The sequence below is a fragment of the Oncorhynchus clarkii genome, chromosome 7 (assembly GCF_045791955.1).
Source record: "Oncorhynchus clarkii lewisi isolate Uvic-CL-2024 chromosome 7, UVic_Ocla_1.0, whole genome shotgun sequence".
In the NCBI taxonomy this organism is placed as follows: Eukaryota; Metazoa; Chordata; class Actinopteri; order Salmoniformes; family Salmonidae; genus Oncorhynchus; species Oncorhynchus clarkii.
In genome coordinates this window covers 29,643,267-29,668,208 of record NC_092153.1, presented here as the reverse complement: position 1 = coordinate 29,668,208, position 24,942 = coordinate 29,643,267, and the positions used below count along the sequence as shown (strand labels likewise).

Genomic DNA, 24,942 nt, shown 5'->3' with positions numbered 1-24,942 from the left:
TTCTATGTACATATTCTCATTCACCCCTTTAGACTTGTGTGTATTAGGTAGTTGTTGGGGAATTGTTAGATTACTTGTTAGATATTACTGCACTGTCAGAACTAGAAGCACAAGCATTTCGCTACACTCGCATTAATTAATTAATTTGATTTTCCAGTTAGCTACCAACTTGAAAGAGGGAACTTTAGCATAAAACCCACATGGAAAACTGAGATTTGGACAAATAACATATTGTAACGTCCCTGGGTTTATAAGCGGAAATCGACTCGAGCATGCATGCTTTTGCGGCACAGTCGATAGCGCGCCGGACCTCGGGCTAGAAGGCCGAGGTCCCTGCCTGTTTCATTACATTGGTGTCGGAAGTGATCGGACCTTCCATCCACGACAGTGTGCGTGCTTGCCCGGTGAGCGCGTTCCTTTAAGATGTAGAGCCGCAAGCTAGCTCGAGGACGCGCTCTTTGAAAGCAGGGTTTATAAGCGCGGAAATCGATTTTGCCGCAAGAGCAAGCTTTTGCGGCACAGTCGATAGCGCGCCGGACCTCGGGCTCGAAGGTCGAGGTTTCGAGACCTGTTCCCTGCCTGTTTCATTGAAATATAAAGTGAGGCTTACTTGACACCAAACCAACAACAGTAGTTACTAAAACATAAATGTACGATGTAAAAGGTGGATTTTATGATGTAATGTCAACTTTATACATTTCTATCCCCGGGACCAAAAACTCATGCTTCCTACATTGAACTTGTGTGAACATTTTAAATATACGTTTTATTCAACTGCGTTACCCACTCCAGTCAGCAGATTGCGGTCTGCGTCTTTCAGGTGATTCTGCCACTGTGACGTATAATCTAGTGGACGGGACGCTTCTTCAACATCAACAGGTAGTCAGCCACCTTGGTTCATTCTAACTTTATGGAGAAAGGTTTATTCAATAAATCTAGCAACTCCTCCCATACTGGGAAAATACAGGAATACACACTCAGAGCCTCCTGACTGGGCCCTGTTTACACCTCCAAGGTGCCCCCCTCACACAGGAATACACACTGAGCCTACGAGTCTTTTCTAAAAATTACACTTTGTGTGTTTCGCTCACCTCTTTTTTTTAAACTAGGTTTGAGATGTGGTATCCACTCAGCTCACTGCCTCTCAGATCAAAGCTGGGTCCATCTGCTCCATTCTCAAAGTGTGGTCTCCCTGAGATCCCAAGTTTGAGGGATCCCTGGTGCACCATTTACCCAGGTCACCAGGAGCGGTCACCAAGTGAAGATTGACATCCCCAAATGTGGTTAATTTCTTTCATATCAAATGAGGAGACTAACTCTGACTTGTGTGATAAATGTTTCTTAATCTAAATCTTTATTCACTTAATAAGGGAACAGGTCAATACAACATACACATATAAAGTGAATCAATTGAGTGCTCTACAATAATGATGGCTGGTCGACAAATCACCCCCAGATGATTCGTTGAGAGCCCCGATACAAAAGTACAAAGATCTTTTACAGCCAAGATACACCCCTTTCAACCTACATGACCAACAATAGACGTATAGAACGGGTCACAACGTTAAGATTTGTATGAAAGGTACTTATAATTCACAGCAGACAGTATCTGCTTGTGTAGAGACAAGGGTCTGGCCCTGAGGTCCATCTCTCCCTGGTACCATATAGAACAGAAACATTAACTCATGCTCTGGAATGCCGTCTAAGTTTTATCACCCAAAAGACATTGTAAATCTCCTGACAGTGTTATCTCCCAGAGGCCCATCCTCAGTAGAACACACAGACACAATAGTTATTAAGAACCCTCTATTCTGTTGCATAAAACAACCACTTGATGCAATAAAAGTATTATAACATAATCTTGCAATTTTTGCTCTCTCAGAGTCCACTGAAAGTTGACTAGTAACAACAACTGGGACATAAAAGTCACTTATTAAATATTGTGATACTATCAACAATAACAGTGTGCGGTTTCCTTTTTTCCTTCATCTTGTTTAATTGTTGCCATGCACCTGCAAATAAGATTGCTCAGATGTGTGAGTGCCTTTTGAATATTACATTTTAACCCACCAATTTTACAATTTCACCCACCATGAGACCCACTAAATCTGCCCAAGAAGAGGCAAACAAAAGAAAAACCCACAACAAACTTAAAGACAGGAAGCAAACCAAAACAGTAACGAGTAAACAGTAACAGCTAACAAAATAACTGGTGTAACACATACTGACTAACGAGGCGACACCAATCAGTGCGCCCTACGTGCTAACGAGCTAGACGTGCTAACGACCTCAAAGTCCAACCTCAAAACATAAATGGAAAAACCAAAGCCAGTAACACCTTCCCCCTTTAAGACAACAACAAATATATCCTATATTTTTGTTGGAAAAGTTTGCGCACCACCAACAGAAAACAACTTCCATTTCACATTATAATCAACTACAATGCTTCACCTTCTACAATATTAACATGGTATTGTTTCTCACCTTTTTCTTTCAATAGAATCCTAAAACAAATTTAGTAAAAAAACTCCACTAGCTTCTAGAACTCTCATCTTCCTAAAACTCACTTGCTTCTAGAACTCTCGTCTTACTAAAACTCACTAGCTTCTTGAACTCTCGTCCCCTTCGAACGAGCCCAAACAAAACTCATCTCCAATACGGAAAAACTTGCAGTCAAAATAAATTGTGATGCACTGGCTAAAATCAAAACACAAAACTTTTTGACTGCCCACCCTTGAGACAATCAGCAACCAAATTCTCCTTCTACAATGTTTGATATAATGAAAAAACTCCTTCATGCATGTATTTTCTGATGTTTAATCAGATATCTTTTATCAGAGTATCTCTTGTCACATTGATCACAGCTATAAGGTTTCTCTCCTGTATGTGTTCTCTGGTGTGATATCAGGTGGCTTGACTGAGTAAAACTTTTCCCACATTGAGTACAGCTATAAGGATTATTTCCTGTGTGTGTTCTCTGGTGAGTAGTTAGCTGGCTAGATGTAGTAAAATTCTTCCCACATTGAGCACAGCTATGAGGTTTCTCTCCGGTGTGTGTTCTCTGGTGTGCTATCAAGTGGCTTGACTGAGTAAAATGCTTCCCACATTGATCACAGCTATAAGGTTTCTGTCCTGTGTGTGTTCTCTGGTGTGATTTCAGGGTGTGTGGCCAAGAAAAACTCTTCCCACATTGACTACAGCTATAAGATTTCTCTCCTGTGTGTGTTCTCTGGTGTGATTTCAGGTTATGTGGCTGAGTAAAACTCTTCCCACATTGACCACAGCAATAAGGTTTATCTCCTGTGTGTGTTCTCTGGTGTACCAACAGATTGTTATATGTCGTGTAACTCTTCCCACATTCATCACAGCTACAGGGTTTCTCTCCTGTGTGTGTTCTCTGGTGTGATTTTAATTGTCCTGAGAGAAGAAAACTCTTTCCACAGTCAGAGCAGCTAAAAGGTTTCTCTCCTGTATGGATTTTCTGATGCACTTTAACGACTTTTGAGGAGGTGAATCTCTTCCCACAATGAGCACAGCTATAGGGTTTAACTCCTGTGTGTGTTCTCTGGTGGGATATCAGGCTGGTTGACTGAGTAAAACTCTTCCCACATTGAGTACAGCTATACGGTTTCTCTCCTGTGTGTGTTCTCTGGTGTGATATCAGGCTGGTTGACTGAGTAAAACTCTTCCCACACTGAGTACAACCAAAAGGTTTCTCTCCTGTGTGGATTCTCTGATGCATTGTAATGCCTGATGAGGTGAATCTCTTCCCACAATCAGAGCAGCAGTGAGTTCTCTTCCCTTTGGATCTCTGCTGGTGTTTCTTGAGGTGTTCTAATGTGGAGAGACTCTTCTTTGCCTTTTCAGCATCATGAGGTTGTTGAGGCTCCCCAGAGGATCCACAATAGTCACGTCTCTCTCCTGTGTGAACAACAAAGTCAGACAGGCGGTTAAAGGCCCACAACAGCAGAAATCCACTGTAAAAGGTGATGCCGACAGCATAGCCATTACGTTGTACAACAATTGACCGTCTGTAATGAATGTTACAATTATTTAACAAAATGTCTTAAAATGAGAAAGAACAGTCATATTTTCTTCTTGTTTTCACATTAGCAGTAACATTGATTATTGTAGGCTAGGAAAAAGTTATTAAAGTTGTTGAAATCCTAAGCAGTGTGCCAAATTACTTTTGGTTTCCAATATAGGACTCTTTCTGTGTTTGCTGAAATTGCGCCACGAGGGCGATGCACACGCAATTTGTTTGCAGAAACTCCTCCATGCTAACGAGGAAAGCGCTAGTTTGGATGTAGCATATCTGCCTGGAGCAAAAATGGTGAGCAAAGATTTGTTTTTCACAATGTATTCTGAATATTACAGCGCACGATCAGGATGCTACTCGAGGAAACTCACATGAACTTCTTCAGTCTATTTGAACTCACATTCTTAAGCCTAGGGGTCCCGTTAGCGTGACAACTTCCAGTGAAACTGGAGGGCGCACAATTCAAATTTATAATCATAAAAATATAAAACATTTAGGTACATATACAGTTGAAGTCGGAAGTTTACATACACCTTAGCCCAAAACATTTAAACTCAGTTTTTTGACAATTCCTGACATTTAATCCTAGTAAAAATTATCTGTTTTAGATCAGTTAGGGTCACCACTTTATTTTAAGAATATGAAATGTCAGAATAATAGCAGAAATAATGATTTATTTCAGCTTTTATTTCTTTCATCACATTCCCAGTGGGTCAGAAGTTTACATACACTCAATTAGTATTTGGTAGCTTGGCCATTAAACTGTTTAACTTCGGTCAAACATTTCATGTAGCCTTCCACAAGCTTCCCACAATAAGTTGGGTGTATTTTGGCCCATTCCTCCTGACAGAGCTGGTGTAACTGAGTCAGGTTTGTAGGCCTCCTTGCTCGCACACGCCTTTTCAGTTCTGCCCACACATTTTCTATAAGATTGAGGTCAGGGCTTTGTGATGGCCACTCCAATACCTTGACTTTGTTGTCCTTAAGCCATTTTGCCTCATCTTATGGAAGTATGGTTGCGGTCATTGTCCATTTGGAAAACCCATTTGCGAACAAGCTTTAACTTTCTGACTGATGTCTTGAGGTGTTGCTTCAATATATCCATATACTTTTCCTTCCTTCCCCCTTTTCCCTCCAAACATAACAATGGTCATTATGGCCAAGCAGTTCTGTTTTTGTTTCATCAGACCAGAGGACATTTCTCCACAAAGAACGATCTTTGTCCCCATGTGCAGTTGCAAACCGTAGTCTGGCTTTTTTATGGCGCTTTTGGAGCAGTGGCTTCTTCCTTGCTGAGCGGCCTTTCAGGTTACGTTGAAATAGGACTCGTTTGACTGTGGATATAGATACTTTTGTACTTGTTTCCTCCAGCATCTTCACAAGGTCCTTTGCTGTTGTTCTGGGATTGATTTGCACTTTTCGAAACCAAAGTACGTTCATCTCTAGGAGACAGAACGCGTCTCCATCCTGAGCGGTATGACGGCTGCGTGGTCCCATGGTGTTTATATTTGCGAACTATAGTTTGTACAGATGAACGTGGTACCCTCAGGCACTTGGACATTGCCCCAAGGATGAACCAGACTTGTGGAGGTCTACAATTGTTTTCTGAGGTCTTGGCTGATTTCTTTAGATTTACCCATGATGTCAAGCAGAGAGTCACTGAGTTTGAAGGTAGGCCATGAAATACATCCCCAGGTACACCTCCAATTGACTCAAATGATGTTAATTAGCCTATCAGAAGATTCTAAAGCCGTGACACCATTTTCTGGAATTCTCCAAGCTGTTTAAAGGCACAATCAACTTAGTGTATGTAAACTTCTGACCCACTGGAATTGTGATACAGTGAATTATAAGTGAAATAATCTGTCTGTAAAAAATTGTTGAGTAATCCACTTGTTCAACATGCAGACAAAGGAATCCAAAAAGATACCACTAAACTTTGTTTCAACAAGTCAAAATATATGTTTCTGTTTACTCCTCAGATACTCTAAATGTAATCAAACTTTAATATTTCTTACGGAAAGAAGTATGTTCAATAGGAAACCGATTTTAGCAGGTGCGTCCTGTCTTCATGTCGCGCGTGCAAACACGAATTTCCACGACTGTGTCCCTGAACTAAAACTGATATTTGTTATTCGTTTTGGAAGTTACAAGCCTGAAACCTTGAACAAAGACTGCTGACACCCTGTGAAGCCATAGGAACTGCATCCTGGGAGCTAATATTCAGTATGCCCTTTCTCTTGCAATTCTAAGTCTCTCACAAAAATAAATCTGTTTGGTTTTTCTTTAGATTTTATCCTACCATATCTATTGGGTTATTCTCCTACATTATTTTTTACATTTCTACAAACTTCAAAGTGTTTTCTTTCCAATGGTACCAATTAAATACATATCCTGGCTTCAGGGCCTGAGCAACAGGCAGTTTACTTTGGGCACGTCATTCAGACAGGAAGTGGAGAAAAAAGGGGCCTAGCCCTAAGAATTAAGCTCTGTCTATTCACTAGTTCACCAACGTGGGGGAAAACTCAGGGGAGTAACCTCCATTTCCAGGTTGCTTATGAGTGCATTTCACATTACTTTGGATTATAATTGTAAGGCTCGCTTGAATCTCCTGCTTAATTTGTTTGTGTTATTGTCGCAAATCATCTGCTTTAAACTTTAAAAAACACTTCAACAAGTAAAATGTACTTTGGCTAGCTTTGCCATCACCCTGACAATGAGGGTTTGTAAGTGTTTGCCAAATTGGCACATAACTTCACCTACCAATAATATTGACCTACTGTAAGACCCATAACGCCACCTAAGAATAACACAGATCTACTGTAGGACCCATAACATCGCCTAACAATAACACAGATCTACTGTAGGACCCATAACATCACCTAACAATAACATAGATCTACTGTAGGACCCATAACATCACCTAACAATAACACATATCTACTGTAGGACCCATAAAATCACCTAACAATAACATAGATCTACTATAGGACCCATAACGTCACCTAATAATAACATAGACCTACCGTAGGACCCATAAGGTCACCAAACAACAAATATACCTATGTCGTGATGTTTGTCATTTGACACCGATTCAGAAAGTGATTTCTTGAATCAGCTGATGATAGTTGAACATGTGACTGTAACTAAACAGCTACAGTATTAAGAATGATGTGAAATTTCTGAAGAACCACGTTAATGACAGTATCCATTTGGCTGTTGTCAATCAACTTCAGATGACTCTCAGTTAAAACCATTGAATTTAGCAAACTCTGAAATTATGTAGGATTTCTATGCCCATGAAAACTGTTTTCCCAGCGTAACATAAGGAGACACTAAATGATAGGTAGTTCAAGTGCATTTCAGAGATCTGAATACAAAAAACTGTCTGACAACAAGATCCCGTATTTAAGATGACTTCTTATCCTCTGCAAAAATAGCCTAAAGCTGCGTCTGTCCCGAACTCACTGGAAAGGGAAACTGAGGGCCCAGAATATTTTATACAATGTCGCAAGCTTGCTATCGCGAGTTTCGGCCGACCCAGTTGATAGAATGTTTCAAGTTCGTGCAGCCAATGTGATTTATAGGATATTTATTTTTTATCCTGATATTTTCTACCTGCAATGTTTTTATTTTTTGGCTTCATGTAGGCTATTTTTACATAGTTGGCAATAAAAGTTACTTTTAGATTTGTATAATTTTCTTCTTCTGGTTAGGTTATATTGATGACTGGCTCCCTCTAGTAATTTGTGTATCTGTAATTATTTAATCAAACAGCGTGCTTAAAGCATCAGACAAGTTATGTACATATAGTTGATTTTATAAAAACACATGGGGCGATTGGTAGAAAAAACAGATGACTCTTGGTTGACCAATATTTATTTTAGTTGGGGACAGCACTAGCATGAATTTGGGGTTCCCGAGTGGCGCAGCGGTCTAAAACAATGCATCTCAGTGCTCGAGGCGTCACTACAGACACAACCTGGATTTGAACCAGGCTATAACAACCGGGCCGTGATTGGGAGTCCCATAGGGCGGTGCACAATTGGCAAAGTGTCGTCTGGGTTAGGCAGTCCGTCTATAAGAATTTGTTTTTAACTGCCTTGCCTAGTTAAATAAAGGTTATATTTAAATAAATATTTAAAAAATGTGTTTTATGACAAACCGTTTTTTTTACAAAGATGTCAAGGAACCAACTTTGAGAAGGGTTTAAAGCAAAGGTTCCAAACCAATTCATGAATGTAATTTAATCTAGGTATGTTTTATTGTAATTTAATCTAGGTATGTTTTATTGTAATGGAATCTAGGTATGTTTTGCCTTTAATGTAATTGAATCTAGGTATGTTTTGCCTTTAATGTAATGGAATCTAGGTATGTTTTGCCTTTAATGTAATGGAATCTAGGTGTGTTTAATGTAATGGAATCTAGGTATGTTTTGCCTTTAATGTAATGGAATCTAGGTATGTTTTGCCTTTAATGTAATGGAATCTAGGTATGTTTTGCCTTTAATGTAATGGAATCTAGGTATGTTTTGCCTTTAATGTAATGGAATCTAGGTGTGTTTAATGTAATGGAATCTATGTATGTTTAATGGCATGGAATCGAGGTATGTTTAATGTAATGGAGTAAAAATAATTGTCTGAATATATGTCTAAGAAATCTCGGTACTCAAAGCTTCACATGGAACTACAGTAACCATAGTAACACGTTGGATAACATTCACAACATGGAACAACAGTAACCATAGTAACACATTGGCTAACATTCAAGGCTACAGACTTACAAGCCCTTAACCAAAAAGAAGTCAAGAAAAATAAGTGTTCAGTAAAAAAATAAAAAAGAAAAAAAGAAAAAAAAAAGTTACACATAATTAAACAGCAGCAGTAAAATAACAATAGCGAGGCTATATACAGGGAGAACCAGTACAGAGTCTATGTACGGGGACACCGGTTAGTTGAGGTAATTGAGGTAATATGTACATGTAGGTAGAGTTATAAATGTTAAACTGTCGTACACCATCAGAACCCAAAACATAAGCTTTTTTTTACTCGGTATATACACCGAATAAAAGGAGCAAGCAGGTATGATTTTCTCTTTCATTTTGAGCCCTTGGGAAGAAGGCACCAGAGCCTACCCTGCTAACGGGTTCCCAATAGATAACACAACCACAAAGTGCATGAAAGCATGAGGTGTGGCTAACGTTTGCACGCTTTCGCTAGCTACCAAGCTAGCATACAAACTCGGTTGCACAGAGTAGATCCTCCATATGATGTTGAGAAATAGTGCATTGTGGGTAGTGTAGATGACCCCTCTTTCACAGTGCTGCTACTCTCTGTTAATTATCTATGAGTCACTAAGTGATTTACTACTGATTGCCCCTCTAAGACTACATATTGGGCTAATCTAATAGGAAATATTGAGGACTACAATATTTCAGGCATTGTCATTGGATGCGTTTGATCAATTGTTAACGTTTTGTTGAAGGTCCACTCTTGATGTTCTACAGTGAAGCTTCAGCCATTCCTACAGAACAACATTAAAGTGTACAACCCCCTTACTGCATATTGGTTCAAAGACCGTAGAGACGGTACTTACTGGTGTTAAACAGATCTCCAACCTCCTCTTCTTCCTTCTCCTCTTTCAATGTGACAGTCATCTCCCCCTCCTCCTCTTTCAATCCAAAAACTGCATCCTCCTCTGTCTCTTCCTCCTCTTCTTTTACTGTAACATCCTCCTCTTTCACTCTGAACGCATCTTCCTCTTCTTTCACTGTAACGTCTTTCTCTTCTTCTTTCACAGTAACAGCCTCACCCTCTACTTGTTTTTGTATTGTAACAGCCTCCTCTTCCTCCTCCTCTTTCACAAGAGCTTCTTTCTCCGTCCAGCAGACCTCTTCTTTATCAGAAGGAGAGTAGCTTAGTGAAATCATGGTCGGGGGTGTTAGCTAGCTAGCATTAGCGACTAGCCTAGTTCTAAGTTAACTTAGCAAACCAGCTAGCTGACAAACAACGTAAATATATAATCAAATGGGCCAACAAGTACATATGACAGAAGTGTGTTTAATACACAGCGACTAATATACACCAAAACAGTGTAAAGATCGTGAATGTTGTAGCTAGGTTTGCTAGAAAGCTACCGAGGTGTCTGACTAGCTGTTGTTGTTGAAGGAGCGTCCCGTCCTCTAGATTATACGTCATACTGGCAGCGTCGCCTGAACCTAAAAGACACACATCGCCATCTGCTGATTGGAGTGGGCAATGCAGTTGAGGAACCAAAGGTTAATTTCTCATTTATTCCAGAAAATTGTAATATTATATTAAATCGTTCAAAGATAATCATGTGTTGATTGATTCGTGTTTAATGAGTGAGCATTTAAAACTTTACACCCCACTACATATTTGCATTGAACCATCCACCTCTATGCAGACGACACCATTCTATATACTTCCGGCCCGTCCTTGGACACTGTGCTATCTAACCTCCAAACGAGCTTCAATGCCATACAGCACTCCTTCCGTGGCCTCCAACTGCTCTTAAACGCTAGTAATACCAAATGCATGCTTTTCAACCGTTCGCTGCCTGCACCCGCACGCCTGACCAGCATCACCACCCTGGATGGTTCCGACCTTGAATATGTGGACATCTATAAGTACCTAGGTGTCTGGCTAGACTCTAAACTCTCCTTCCAGACCCATATCAAACATCTCCAATCGAAAATCAAATCAAGAGTCGGCTTTCTATTCCGCAACAAAGCCTCCTTCACTCACGCCGCCAAACTTACCCTAGTAAAACTGACTATCCTACCGATCCTCGACTTCGGCGATGTCATCTACAAAATTGCTTCCAACACTCTACTCAGCAAACTGGATGCAGTTTATCACAGTGCCATCCGTTTTGTCACTAAAGCACCTTATACCACCCACCACTGCGACTTGTATGCTCTAGTCGGCTGGCCCTCGCTACATATTCGTCGCCAGACCCACTGGCTCCAGGTCATCTACAAGTCCATGCTAGGTAAAGCTCCGCCTTATCTCAGTTCACTGGTTACGATGGCAACACCCATCCGTAGCACGCGCTCCAGCAGGTGTATCTCACTGATCATCCCTAAAGCCAACACCTCATTTGGCCGCCTTTCATTCCAGTTCTCTGCTGCCTGTGACTGGAACGAATTGCAAAAATCGCTGAAGTTGGAGACTTTTATCTCCCTCACCAACTTCAAACATCTGCTATCTGAGCAGCTAACCGATCGCTGCAGCTGTACATAGTCTATTGGTAAATAGCCCACCCATTTTCACCTACCTCATCCCCATACTGTTTTATTTATTTATTTTTCTGCTCTTTTGCACACCAATATCTCTACCTGTACATAACCATCTGATCATTTATCACTCCAGTGTTAATCTGCATAATTGTAATTATTTGCCTACCTTCTCATGCCTTTTGCACACAATGTATATATAGACTCCCCTTTTTTCTACTGTGTTATTGACTTGTTAATTGTTTACTCCATGTGTAACTCTGTGTTGTCTGTTCACACTGCTATGCCTTATCTTGGCCAGGTCGCAGTTGCAAATGAGAACTTGTTCTCAACTAGCCTACCTGGTTAAATAAAGGTGAAATAAAAAAAAAATAAAAAAATAAAAAACTTCTGACATGGATCATTTTGACCCCAGAGGCATATCTTTTATCATAGCCAAAAATGTGGTTTATTCAATTCTTCCAATTTCTCATGACTTTGTCAATCAACTTGTTCTTAATACATCTAAATCATGGTTTAGTGTTTCTGTATCAATATGGAATTTTAACAAGTTAAAATCCTTTGGAGTCATTTTGACCCCAGCCAAAAGCACCGTTGATAAATAGATTTCTTTAAAAGAAAAATCTAATCACATTTTATTGGTCAAATACACGTGTTTAGCAGATGTTATTGTGGGTGTTATGAAATGCTTGTGGTTTTAGCTCCGACAGTGCAGTAATATCTAACAAGTAATATCTAACAATTTCACAAAATATACCCAATACACACACATCTAAGTATTTGAATCTAGGTTTCTCTGTAGACATGATCCATCCCATCAGAGGGTGGGCGACCACCTGTATCAGTGGTTTTGACCAGATAGACACCTGCAGACACACAGTATAGTGCTTCTCATGTAATCTAATAAGATTGGACTTTTCTATACCACGTATCACATGACTGTGTTCCTGTTATTAAGGATCTCCATTAGTCCCTGCCAAGGCAGCGGCTACTCTTCCTGTGGTTTATTTTGGATCCCCATTAGTTCCTGCCAAGACAGCAGCTACTCTTCCTGGGGTTTATTATGGATCTCCATTAGTTCCTGCCAAGTAAGGTCAGGGAGCATACCAGCCTGCCTGAACTGCCCCTGAATTAACAGGTATAAATGATGGGTTATGAATTAACAGGTATAAATGATGGGGTATGAACTAACGGGTATAAATGATGGGTTATGAATTAACAGGTATAAATGATGGGTTATGAATTAACGGGTATAAATGATGGGTTATGAATTAACAGGTATAAATTATGGGTTATGAATTAACAGGTATTTTACATTTGCAATTATTCAAATATTTTCAAGTACATTTCATCAGAGCAACATGATAATTAATGATTTCTGAACAACCATTTTTTATTTCATGACTATTAAGTGTATCTTGTCAACTTTATTTCAACTGGTGATATTTCATTATAGAGAATATAACATGACAATTCATAACATCTAAGTAGCTGAATATGATTATGGACTAACATTCTAACAGTTTGAAGGTCACAACTCATGTTATTCTGGTTAAACAGTGGGAGACTAGTTGATTATGGACTAACAGTCGAACAGTATGAAGGACACAACTCATGTTATTCTGGGTAAACAGTGAGAGACTAGTTCAAATCAAATCAAATGTATTTGTCACATGCAGATGTTAATGTGAGTGTAGCGAAATGCTTGTGCTTCTAGTTGCAGTAATAACAGTAATAATGCAGTAATAACCAATAAGTAACCTAACAATTCCACAACTACTACCTTATATACACAAGTGTGAAGGGATAAAGAATATGTACATAAAGATATATGAATGAATGATGGTACGGAACGGCATAGGCAAGATGCAGTAGATGGTATCGAGTACAGTATATACATATGGCTGGAGTTGAGTCAGTGTGTTGGCAGTAGCCACTCAATGTTAGTGGTGGCTGTTTAACAGTCTGATGGCCTTGAGATAGAAGCTGTTTTTCAGTCTCTCGGTCCCTGATTGTTATGCAACAACGCTGTGGTCATCCCCCCCCCCCCCCCCTGGGTTGTGCCGTGGCGGAGGTCTTTGTGGGCTATACTCAGCCTTGTCTCAGGATGGTAAGTTGGTGGTTGAAGATATCCCTCTAGTGGTGTGGGGGCTGTGCTTTGGCAAAGTGGGTGGGGTTATATCCTTCCTGTTTGGCCCTGTCCGGGGGTGTCCTCGGATGGGGCCACAGTGTCTCCTGACCCCTCCTGTCTCAGCCTCCAGTATTTATGCTGCAGTAGTTTATGTGTCGGGGGGCTAGGGTCAGTTTGTTATATCTGGAGTACTTCTCCTGTCCTATTCGGTGTCCTGTGTGAATCTAAGTGTGCGTTCTCTAATTCTCTCCTTCTCTCTTTCTTTCTCTCTCTTGGAGGACCTGAGCCCTAGGACCATGCCCCAGGACTACCTGACATGATGACTCCTTGCTGTCCCCAGTCCACCTAGCCGTGCTGCTGCTCCAGTTTCAACTGTTCTGCCTTATTATTATTCGACCATGCTGGTCATTTATGAACATTTGAACATCTTGGCCATGTTCTGTTATAATCTCCACCCGGCACAGCCAGAAGAGGACTGGCCATCCCACATATGCTCTCTCTAATTCTCTCTTTCTTTCTCTCTCTCGGAGGACCTGAGCCCTAGGACCATGCCCCAGGAATACCTGACATGATGACTCCTTGCTGTCCCCAGTCCACCTGATCGTGCTGCTGCTCCAGTTTCAACTGTTCTGCCTTATTATTATTCGACCATGCCTGGCCTACCTGGTTAAATAAAGGTTCTTTTTTTTTGTATTTTTAAATGTTTTTTACAACATTAACAATGTCTACACTGTATTTCTGATCAATTTTATGTTATTTTAATGGACAATTTTTTAAAATGTTCTTTCAAAAACAAGGACACTTCCAAACCTTTGTTACACCATGTTGGAGCAGTATACAGTGCCTTGCGAAAGTATTCGGCCCACTTGAACTTTGCGAACTTTTGCCACATTTCAGGCTTCAAACATAAAGATATAAAACTGTATTTTTTTGTGAAGAATCAACAACAAGTGGGACACAATCATGAAGTGGAACGACATTTATTGGATATTTCAAACTTTTTTAACAAAGCAAAAACTGAAAAATTGGGCGTGCAAAATTATTCAGCCCCCTTAAGTTAATACTTTGTAGCGCCACCTTTTGCTACGATTACAGCTGTAAGTCGCTTGGGGTATGTCTCTATCAGTTTTGCACATCGAGAGACTGACATTTTTTCCCATTCCTCCTTGCAAAACAGCTCGAGCTCAGTGAGGTTGGATGGAGAGCATTTGTGAACAGCAGTTTTCAGTTCTTTCCACAGATTCTCGATTGGATTCAGGTCTGGACTTTGACTTGGCCATTCTAACACCTGGATATGTTTATTTTTGAACCATTCCATTGTAGATTTTGCTTTATGTTTTGGATCATTGTCTTGTTGGAAGACAAATCTCCGTCCCAGTCTCAGGTCTTTTGCAGACTCCATCAGGTTTTCTTCCAGAATGGTCCTGTATTTGGCTCCATCCATCTTCCCATCAATTTTAATCATCTTCCCTGTCCCTGCTGAAGAAAAGCAGGCCCAAACCATGATGCTGCCACCACCATGTTTGACAGTGGGGATGGTGTGTTCAGGGTGATGAGCTGTGTTGCTTTTACGCCAAACATTACGTTTTGCATTGTTGCCAAAAAGTTCAATTTTGGTTTCATCTGACCAGAGCACCTTCTTCCACATGTTTGGTGTGTCTCCCAGGTGGCTTGTGGCAAACTTTAAACAACACTTTTTATGGATATCTTTAAGAAATGGCTTTCTTCTTGCCACTCTTCCATAAAGGCCAGATTTGTGCAATATACGACTGATTGTTGTCCTATGGACAGAGTCTCCCACCTCAGCTGTAGATCTCTGCAGTTCATCCAGAGTGATCATGGGCCTCTTGGCTGCATCTCTGATCAGTCTTCTCCTTGTATGAGCTGAAAGTTTAGAGGGACGGCCAGGTCTTGGTAGAATTGCAGTGGTCGGATACTCCTTCCATTTCAATATTATCGCTTGCACAGTGCTCCTTGGGATGTTTAAAGCTTGGGAAATCTTTTTTGTATCCAAATCCGGCTTTAAACTTCTTCACAACAGTATCTCGGACCTGCCTGGTGTGTTCCTTGTTCTTCATGATGCTCTCTGCGCTTTTAACGGACCTCTAAGACTATCACAGTGCAGCTGCATTTATACGGAGACTTGATTACACACAGGTGGATTGTATTTATCATCATTAGTCATTTAGGTCAACATTGGATCATTCAGAGATCCTCACTGAACTTCTGGAGAGAGTTTGCTGCACTGAAAGTAAAGGGGCTGAATAATTTTGCACGCCCAATTTTTCAGTTTTTGATTTGTTAAAAAAGTTTGAAATATCCAATAAATGTCGTTCCACTTCATGATTGTGTCCCACTTGTTGTTGATTCTTCACAAAAAAATACAGTTTTATATCTTTATGTTTGAAGCCTGAAATGTGGCAAAAGGTCGCAAAGTTCAAGGGGGCCGAATACTTTCGCAAGGCACTGTATACATAGTCTGTTCATTATATACATCTTCATGATGTATTGTTACACCATGTAGGAGCGGTATAGACCTACAGTAGCTGGCCACTTGTTTAGATTTAGTTTGACTTAATGAAACTGCCTTAAATGTGCTGTAGTAAACATTTTTTTATTGCACTAATCAATCAACACATTCCTGTCTTTGTATGTCTCAATATAATAGTATTATTTAATTAAATCCATGTAAAATAATCTTTGTCTGAAAATAAAATATGATCCTCAACTGCGTTTCCCCTCCAGTCAGCAGACGGCGATGTGCGTCTTTCAGGCGACGCTGCCAGTGTATAATCTAGTGGACGGTTCTTCAGAAACAGCTCGTCAACCACCTCGGTAGGTCTGCTGGACGGAGAAAGAGGGTCTGGGGTTGAACATTGTTGTGAAAGAGGAGAAGGAAGAGGAGAATGTTACAGTAAAACAAGTAGAGGGCGAGGCTGTTACAGAGAAAGAAGAAGAGAAAGACATTTCAGTGAAAGAGAAGGAAGACGCGTTCATAGTGAAAGAGGAGGATGTTACAGTAAAAGAAGAGGAAGAGAAAGAGGAGGATGCCGTTTTTGGAGTGAAAGAGGAGGAGGGGGAGTGAAGAGACGATTGGGAGGACATTCGGGGAGATGACGAAGAGGAAAGCAAAGACACAGGTGAGGAGAAAAGTAACTACGCCTGGGAGGAAGAGAGTGAGTGCCGTAGCTCTGATCGTGAATCTGAGGATGACACGGACAACGAAGATCGAGTCATAGCAAACATATCCACAGTCATCGGCATCGGTCCGAGGACCAGACAGAGAACGTGACATTTGGTCCTGTTTTGCCGCGTGCGAGGTTGCAATTCGAGTTTCAAGTGGATCACCATCGGGATACAGACTCTGGGGCTGGTTAACCTGAGAATATTGAGGGCTTGCGGAGTCTTCAACTCAAAGCACGGATATAGCAGAGCTGTGTTGAAGATGCCGAACACGACCGGAGTTGTACCCCAACCCAGCTGGGCAGGGGAACCTACATTGCTTACCGATGACTTCTGTGTCATTGTACCGGAGAAGACATGCGGTGCCTTGCAAACTCAGTTGCTCGATGACAATGACTGCTTCTTTCAACTCAATTACTCTCCCAAAAGCGTCAGGACCAAAGTCGATTCGGGTTCCTTTGCCGATGGGGGTATAGTCGTAGGGAGAGGTCGAAGATTGAGCAGGCCATATGTAGCGAGAACGCAAGAGGCTACGAGGAACATAAACTCTTTAGTCTCTTCAAGACCTGTCGCAGGAAGGTACAACAGTGCCTGTTCGATGTGGCTGTCGACAACCCCGATATTGGAGACCCTGGATGTAAGCAGCCTCTCTACAAGAGATCTTGGCTTAGGTTTCAAAGGCAGAAGCTGGGCTCCTCGGTGGCCCTGTCCACCATTGGAGATGGAGAGTTCTTCCCTTCTATCGAGATAGCGAAAGAAACAGATTTGGAGGAAAGTGTCGACACAATCTCAACCTCATAATCAAGTGTTACCCCAATCACTACTCCATGGTTAGGGCAGACAGGGCTCCAGGTGAATGCGGCTCCGTTTACGAGGCGTGCTTAGACGAGGCAGTGCTACTGGGACACTGCGCCAGGGTCTCTGTCACACGCGGTGCCAAGAGGAACTTTGACATGAGCGCCTGTCTGTCCTGGTTCTACAGATCCGTTCACCCGTGCGTGCCGGACATGACCGTAGGAGACGTGATGCTCGACTAAGAGTTCACCGTGCACGGCAGGGGCGAACTGTCGCTGGTCTATGCTCTCCTGAGCCATTTGGCGGAAAGCTGCAGGGTAAACTGCTTCCCTGTGTGCAAGTTCATCACCCTCACTAGAAACAGAGGATCATCGGTGTGGACGGGGGGCACGGACGAGCCGTTCCACTCGCAGAGGCTGAGGACAAACACCATCGGGTCCTTCTTGTGCGCTCAGGATCATAGAACAGCGCCTCTGCTGTCGAGGTGTTGCAACCCCTCGCCCATACAGGCCTCCGAACTGTGGGAACGGTGCGAGCTGTTGCCTCGCAGAGACGAAGAATAGCTTCTCTTGCGAGCCTACTCCAGTACGCTGGGCCCCGTGTTTGAGTTTGAGAAGGTAGAGCGTTTCCCGAGTAAGGTCAGGACCAGTCTGGGCGATTGGAAGTTCATGCGTCTAGCGAGCAGGTCCTACGGTGTCATCCGATTCCCTGGCACCATGGTGGTAGACGGCTACACTATAGCGTTCGCATCCAAGTCCCCGTTGTTTTACCTGAGGGGCGAGGGGCCATTGGTGCAGAAGCTGGAGTCTGTGGCACGTAGCTAATGTAAAGTGGATGTGTGACGCTCCTCCTGCCAGTGTTCCTTTGGGGCTTAATAGTTCTCGAGGCACACGGGTGATAGCAAGGCTGCCAGTGCTCGGGCGTGTGGAGATTGACTCGAGGACCGCTCGAATCAGAGACCCGGCTGCGTGGAAAGGCTTCGACGACTTGTGCTCCCGGGTGCTGACGTGCCCTACCAAAAAGGTGTGAACCAGAGGTATTTGTAAGGTGGTGAACAAAGGACTCAATAAGTTCAGAGGTGACGCTCTGGTGCCCATCTCAAACCTAATCATGATAGTCGAGCCCGGAGAGTGGTACGCATCCCCCTGTCACGATTGCAATGGACACAGTGATGACACCAAGCGGGACAGTCCGGTTGACTTGAGTCTGATTTACCACAACGAGGTATGCACAGCTTCAGAGTTTGTGGCTTGCCTAGTGTGTAGAATGCTCTCGCAAGAGGTACATGAAGAGCTCGAGATAAAATGCCTAAGACGTTGGGTCTACAATTACCTGCAGCGGGCACTGGCCTGGTTCGCAGGTGCAACGGGGCCGTTCAGATCCCGAACTGTGACTGTCTTCACACCCGAGGCTGACTCCAGTACACAATGGTGGACTCACACGTTACCCCCAGGTTTAGACGTTCTGAAAACAAGTAGCACAGGGTATCTCATGTCCTGCAAAGAGCCTTGCTGCAATAGGGAGGACATGAACGTTCTGCTCGCAAAGTCTAATGGGGTTATTCGTGTCAACTCCTCTGGCAACCTGGTGTTACATTCAAAACCAGGGACATTGAAAGTCTCTGCGATGCAAGGGGAAGCAGGCGTGCACGCTGTCATCAACACCCCTGGACAGCGCGAAAGGAGGGGAGAGTGACTGTTCGGAGGTACACGTTCGTTGCAATCGTTCACTTAGAGAGTTCTGTAAGCTGCGTTGTCTACCAAAGGGAATTCGAGGCCCGGAAACCTGGAAGAGACCCTTGCCGTGGTCAAAGAGGGACCCGGGTTCATTTTGCACCAAAGTGTCCGAGTTAAAGTACAGATGGGAGTCTGGGAGATCGGACTTCACTGAGGCACTCGCTCGAGACTCTGCTGGTTGCTTTTGGTACGGCAAGCAGCTGCAAGAATGGAAGAGGTGCTCTGATGGGAAACTAATACCTAGGAGAGAGAGGTTTTGGTACCTGATCGACTACAAGGAGTCCTTTGCTAGACATAAGAACGGTGAAGTCGTGAGCTGTGATGTGAGCTATGATGAAAGCGAACCAGAGTTCTCTGACAGCAACGGCGAGTTCTCGGATGGGGACTCTCAGGAGGAAAACGAACCCGAGTTCGCCGACTGCAACCGAGAGTCCTCGGACGGGGACTCTGACGAGGAAAGCAGATCCAAGGGGGTTGATGATCAGGTCGACAGCGGATCAGAGGGGAGTGTAGACGATGAAGACGACAAAGTAGATGATCAAGAAGACAAAGACCAAGACCACAAAGAAGACCAAGGCAAAGAAACAGACAACGGGACCCCAGGGCCCATTATGGTGAACTGTGAGTGGCGTGAGAGGGGAGTTTCATGTTTCATGTTACTCAATTCATGTCTCGAAATTGAGTTCATTCCCAGGCTCCCTTGTGACGGAGGACATGTGTTCTTCGAGCCCGTCCACAACAAGGACTACAGGGTCAGGGCTCAATTGGACAACAATGGCTGGCTAGTAAAGTATTACAAACCTCACAATTTATTCTCCTTGATGTACGATGTATACACTGTGCTTGTTTACGAGTGTGGACTGAGACCCGTGTTTGTACATGGGGAGTCGGACACCGCTGGGTCTAAGGTTCTTAACCTCTCTGCGCACCAAACTTGTTAGCGGGATTAAATTCGACAACATACGGTGATCGCTACATAAATAGTCATATTAAACATTCATGAAAATACAATTGTCTCACGTGGTTCAAAAGCCTATAATCTTGCTAATCCAACTGCGTTGTCAGATTTAAAAACATATTTATTGCGAAAGAATACGCTGCGATTATCTGAGCACAGACCCCCATATCAAACTACTTATTCAACCAGCACTTGCGTAATAGATTTGATTTGATAGAGGACTGAGGGTTTTCAAATTTTGAAAGTGTGTAAATAGTTACCCATGTTATTTTGTAAATGTATATTTTTTTTCATTTATTTTTTTATCAATAATTTTTTTTCCCAAATTTTTTTTTTCCATTTATTTTTCTAATTTTTTTTGGGGGGGGTGTGTTAGAATACCATTTTGGTATTTTGTATATAGTTACTTGTTTCAAAATGTATGATAAATGTCATGTAGCACAATCATTTTGGAAGTTGTCATTCTGAAACTTTGCACAAGTACTGTTGCCCTCTTATATTTTTCACTGAAATTGTCCGCATCATCCTATCTGAATGTTTGTTTTATCTTGTTCATTTTAAAGATGACAAAAATAAAAAAAATAAACATATGTTTTTTTTCATTGTTTTATCTAAACCAGATCTATTGTGTTATATTCTCCTACATTCAATTCACATTTACACAAACTTCAGAGTGTTTTCTTTCAAATGGTACCAAGAAAATGCATATCCTTGGTTCTGTGCCTGAGCTATAGGCTGTTAGATTTGGGTATGTCTTCAGGCGGAAATTGCACAAAGTAGGGGGGAGCTCTAAGAGGATTTAACATGGTAATGGCAACGCTTGCCCCTAGCCGACAGCATCTCCCCTGATGTGTATCCTATAAACCCAAGGATTGCAATTGTGGTGCGCGAGGGGAGAGAGGAAATGCTTAAACTAGCTCGGGAGATCACCCGCTGCATTGTCGTTACCACGGGCTGTAGGAGGAGAGCGGGCGCCCTAGCTTATATGTTCATGGAGTTACCACACAACCTAGAAAGAGAGGCCCGTTTGCCTTGGGCGGGGAATGACAGGCTCGCCGCTCACTACGCTTTGCCAGAGAAGTTTATCGGCGACGCTGGAATATCTACATGGCCGTGGTTCAACTCCTCTTGAAGCCTCATCTCCATGATGTATGCTGCGAGCACCGTCCCACTAGCACCATCTCGGTCCAAGCGGCAGTTGTATGGGTCGAGTCTGAGTGGACTATGATGTCTAGTGTCCCCTACTCCAGGCATGACATTTATGATATTGACTGAGTCAGCATACTTAATGTGTGAAACCTACATATTTCTAAAAAATATTTTTGAATTTCCTATGCTGCCTTTTCAGCGGAATGTTGTTACGCTAGCGGAACGTGTCTCCTAGACAGGTTAAAGAGCATGGGGAAAAACTGGAAATAGGCACAGCCTCCTAAAATCACCACAGAGACCTGTAAATGCACGATAATGACTTGCACTTTCAATTGTCATTTGTTTGTATCAATTAAAAACTCCAGTAATTGATTTATCCTCAATATGGCCTTCAATGGGAAAAGAGTAGTAAATTGTCATTGATTGAGTGCTAACGTGGCCTCAGAATATGGCCATTCTGATATAAATTATAAAATTCCTCAGATAATACCAAAAAAGTGTCTGGAAGTATAAGCAACCATCAGGGTAAGAGTGACAACAGGTCCACATGGGGGAAATGTTGACAAATGGCTATTTGGGTATTTGGGTATTTTCAACGCAATCGTGTTTTTATTTATTTTTAGGGTTTAACAAGGCAGCTCACTTGTGACCTGTGGCTTGACATTAGTTGCGGCGACTTCGATTACCCTGCAGACTATATTTTTGTTCTTCCTGCCAATACAACCCACTTTGTGAATGCGCAAGTCACTGTGAGGAGATACTTGTTGCCTCTGGCTGACCTGGCAACTGGGCCGACCCAGTCGATCTGGATCGAGCTCCAGGGGTAAGACACACCTTTGCGTTGCAGGGGTGCTCTGTGAAGTGGCTTGGAGGGTTGAAATTGGCAGCAAACTAGACACCCCCTCACGTATTTTGCCACGTCTTGTTCCATGTGAGGCCAGTAGGCCACCTGTCGCAATGTTTCACATGTAGCCTTGACCCCCCTATGGCCTCCACATGGCTCGTCATGGGCATGGGCTATCATTATCCCCCTCTGTGTTTTAGGAACCCCCCACCTTCGAGCAGTGTCGGTTTCTGAAATATACACCAGTAGGTCATCTACAAGTGTGAGGTGCCAAAGCCAGTTCGGACACTGGGTGGTTGACAGAATGCGCAGGAACGCCATCAAAGTGGCGAGGGACTCATCTTGGTGTTGCATTGCTATGAGATCGCTATTCAGGAATGAATCTGTTAGCAACACATTATGTTCGTGTGAAGACGTTTTCTGTGGTGCTACATGGCTACGCATTACTGCAGACACCACAGCTTCCTCAGTGTTTTTTTTGTCTCGAGCATCAAACACCCAAGGGGTGCCGTGAATTGCACCGGATTTTGCCATGCTGTCGGCATGGTCGTTGCCAAGTTTCTCACGACCAAGTGCTTTGGAGTGTCCCTTGACTTTCTTCCAATACACCTGTATGTCATGTTTGGTGATGAGGTCATCACAAGCTGTGATGAGATCTTTGTTTTTCACCTCTTTACCACTAGAAGTCGTCATGTGCTTTTGTTTCCAAAACGGCAAGTGGCATAAGAAGGTGAGTCTCACGTAGTTTGAGTCGGTGCAGATCGCCAGTTCTGACAATTCGTGTTTCACCTCCATTTGCAGGGTGATCAGCACGCCAGCCACTTCTGCAAACTGTCTGGTCTTGTTGCCAAGCCGAAATTGAAGTGGTTTGCATGGAATGTCTTTGTGCCATACCAATCCCACCCCAGCTTGCAAGTGGTCTAGATGGCGAGAAGAACATCCATCTACAAATGCCATCGGCATTTCAAGACACACGTTCTATTCGAAGTAGTGATGGTTCGAAGGCAATGGTGCGGAGTCTGTTTCATTGTCACCACAGCATTGACACACTGCCAAAGCAATGCCCAAAGGCAGGTTTTTCGCTTTTGCGTAGTTGATAACTACATCATGGCTCTTTAGCATCATAAGCCAAGCTGCTATCCTGCTGTTGTGTACAGCACCCTCACGGATTCGTTGGCTTTTCAGAAAAGTCACAGGCTGGTGACATGTTTCTATGATCACCTTTTGTCCACCGACATAACTGGTGAAATGTTTGATTGCCCAGACTGTCGACAGCAGTGCTTTTCACAGTCTGAGTATTTGTGTTCAGCAGGGTAGAGTGTTTTGCTCGCGTAAGCTACCACTAGTTTGTCTTGGTCGTATTTTTGGGACAACCCAGCGCTAAGGCAGTGCTCTGAGAAACCGACTTCCAAAAATAATGTATTGTCTTTGTTGGGGTATACCAGGCAGGGTGCCTTGCAAAGCTGGTTTTTCAAGGAAGCCACAGCTTCGTTGTGAGTGACATCCCAAACGAATGGGGTGTCTTTCTGAAGAAGACGAGTCAAAGGTTTTGACAAGTCGGCATAGTTTTCGATGAATTGACGGGAGTAATTACATACTCCCAAGAAGGTGCACACCTCGTGAAGGTTCGTAAGTGTTTTGATGTTGCGGACTGCTTGGATTCGTTTAGACTGTGGCAGGATGCCCCTCGGCATCCACCAAAAGCCCAACGTAGTTTACCTTGGTCATGCACCATTGTCCTTTCATGATGACCCACTTAGCCCCTGCAGTCCCGAGTTGGTTAAGAACGTGGTCCATTTCATTGAGGTGATGTGACCAAGTCTCACTTCTCATGAGAATGTCGTCCATGTAGATTATCGTTCCCCTAGAGGCTGCGTCTGGCATTGCATTGTGCAGGAAGATGTTTAACTCTGAGGGGGAGTTCGCATACCCGAATGGGCAACGATTGAGCTTGTTCGAGAAAGAGAAAGCCAACACTCATGAGGGTCGACTGTCATGGTCCAGAAACCATTAGCCACGTAGACGGTGGAGAAGTACTTGGCGTTTGCCACCTTTGTCAACTCTTGGTCTAGCTGTGTCATTGGCCAACGAGACAACGGAACCAGTTTATTGAGTTCTCTATAGTCAACGGTAAGACGCCATTTACCCGTTGGTTTTAGAACGGGCCACACAGGAGCGCTGTACTTACTGTTACATTCCCTGATTATCCGTTTAGCTAATAAGGAATTGATAATCTCTTGTACCGCTGCTTATGCTGCGAGCGGGATTTTGTATTGTCTAACAAACGTAGGAGTTGCTCTGGGTGGCGTAGGAATACGCACCATATGGATACCCGTAACTCCGCAATCCAGTGAGTCTGTTGACTAGATCTCACTGTGTTTGTTTAACAATTCTCTCAACTGATGGCGTTCAGTGTCATTGACAAGAGCATCAGCTGAAGATAGAAGTTGTATTACCTGTGCATGGAAACCAGGATATGGTTTGGTGACATTGCACAGGTCTTCACCGGGTGGTGATGACATGCCACTTTTGGGAGAGTCATCGGTTGTTACCTCACAAGAGTGTACTTCGCATGCAGGAGGAGACGCGATATCATCCTCCGTGACGATGGAGTATATTAAACCCTAAAAATAAATAAAAACACGATTGCGTTGACAATACCCATTAAAACCTCTTATGGCTGCATCTCTTGTTCTCAATTTCCGCCTGAAGACATACCCTAATCTAACTGCCTGTAGCTCACAAGGATATGCATATTCTTGGTATCATTTGAATGGAAACATTCTGAAGTTTGTGGAAATGTTAATTGCATGTAGGAGAATATAACACAGTAGATCTGGTGGAAGAAA

General features: G+C 42.8%; 2 protein-coding genes across 2 annotated transcripts in view; one reads left to right on the top strand and one right to left on the bottom strand.

The window, feature by feature from the left end:
- Positions 1 to 1,323: 1,323 nt before the first annotated feature.
- On the bottom strand, positions 1,324 to 10,202 carry LOC139413157 (oocyte zinc finger protein XlCOF22-like). The gene is made up of 2 exons (XM_071160253.1): positions 9,635 to 10,202; positions 1,324 to 3,921 (listed from the first exon to the last, which is right to left on the bottom strand). The coding sequence occupies exons 1-2, from the start codon at positions 9,966 to 9,968 to the stop codon at positions 2,795 to 2,797; spliced, it is 1,461 nt and encodes a 486-aa protein (XP_071016354.1). The 5' UTR covers positions 9,969 to 10,202; the 3' UTR covers positions 1,324 to 2,794.
- A 5,943-nt stretch (positions 10,203 to 16,145) lies between these two features.
- The window catches only part of LOC139412575 (zinc finger protein 180-like), a 110,296-nt gene continuing 101,499 nt past the window's right edge, over positions 16,146 to 24,942 (top strand). The window contains exons 1-2 of the mRNA XM_071159291.1: positions 16,146 to 16,172; positions 16,268 to 16,494. Of these exons, the coding sequence (XP_071015392.1) occupies positions 16,146 to 16,172; positions 16,268 to 16,494 (254 nt within the window). The remainder of the gene's footprint in view (positions 16,173 to 16,267; positions 16,495 to 24,942) is intronic.

Excerpts from the sequence above, each read along its gene's own strand:
- LOC139413157 (XM_071160253.1), bottom strand. The coding sequence starts at position 9,968 with ATGATTTCACTAAGCTACTCTCCTTCTGATAAAGAAGAGGTCTGCTGG. Across the intron at positions 3,922-9,634 it reads TGGAGATCTGTTTAACACCA|GAGAGAGACGTGACTATTGT; the intron begins GTAAGTACCGTC and ends TTGTTCACACAG.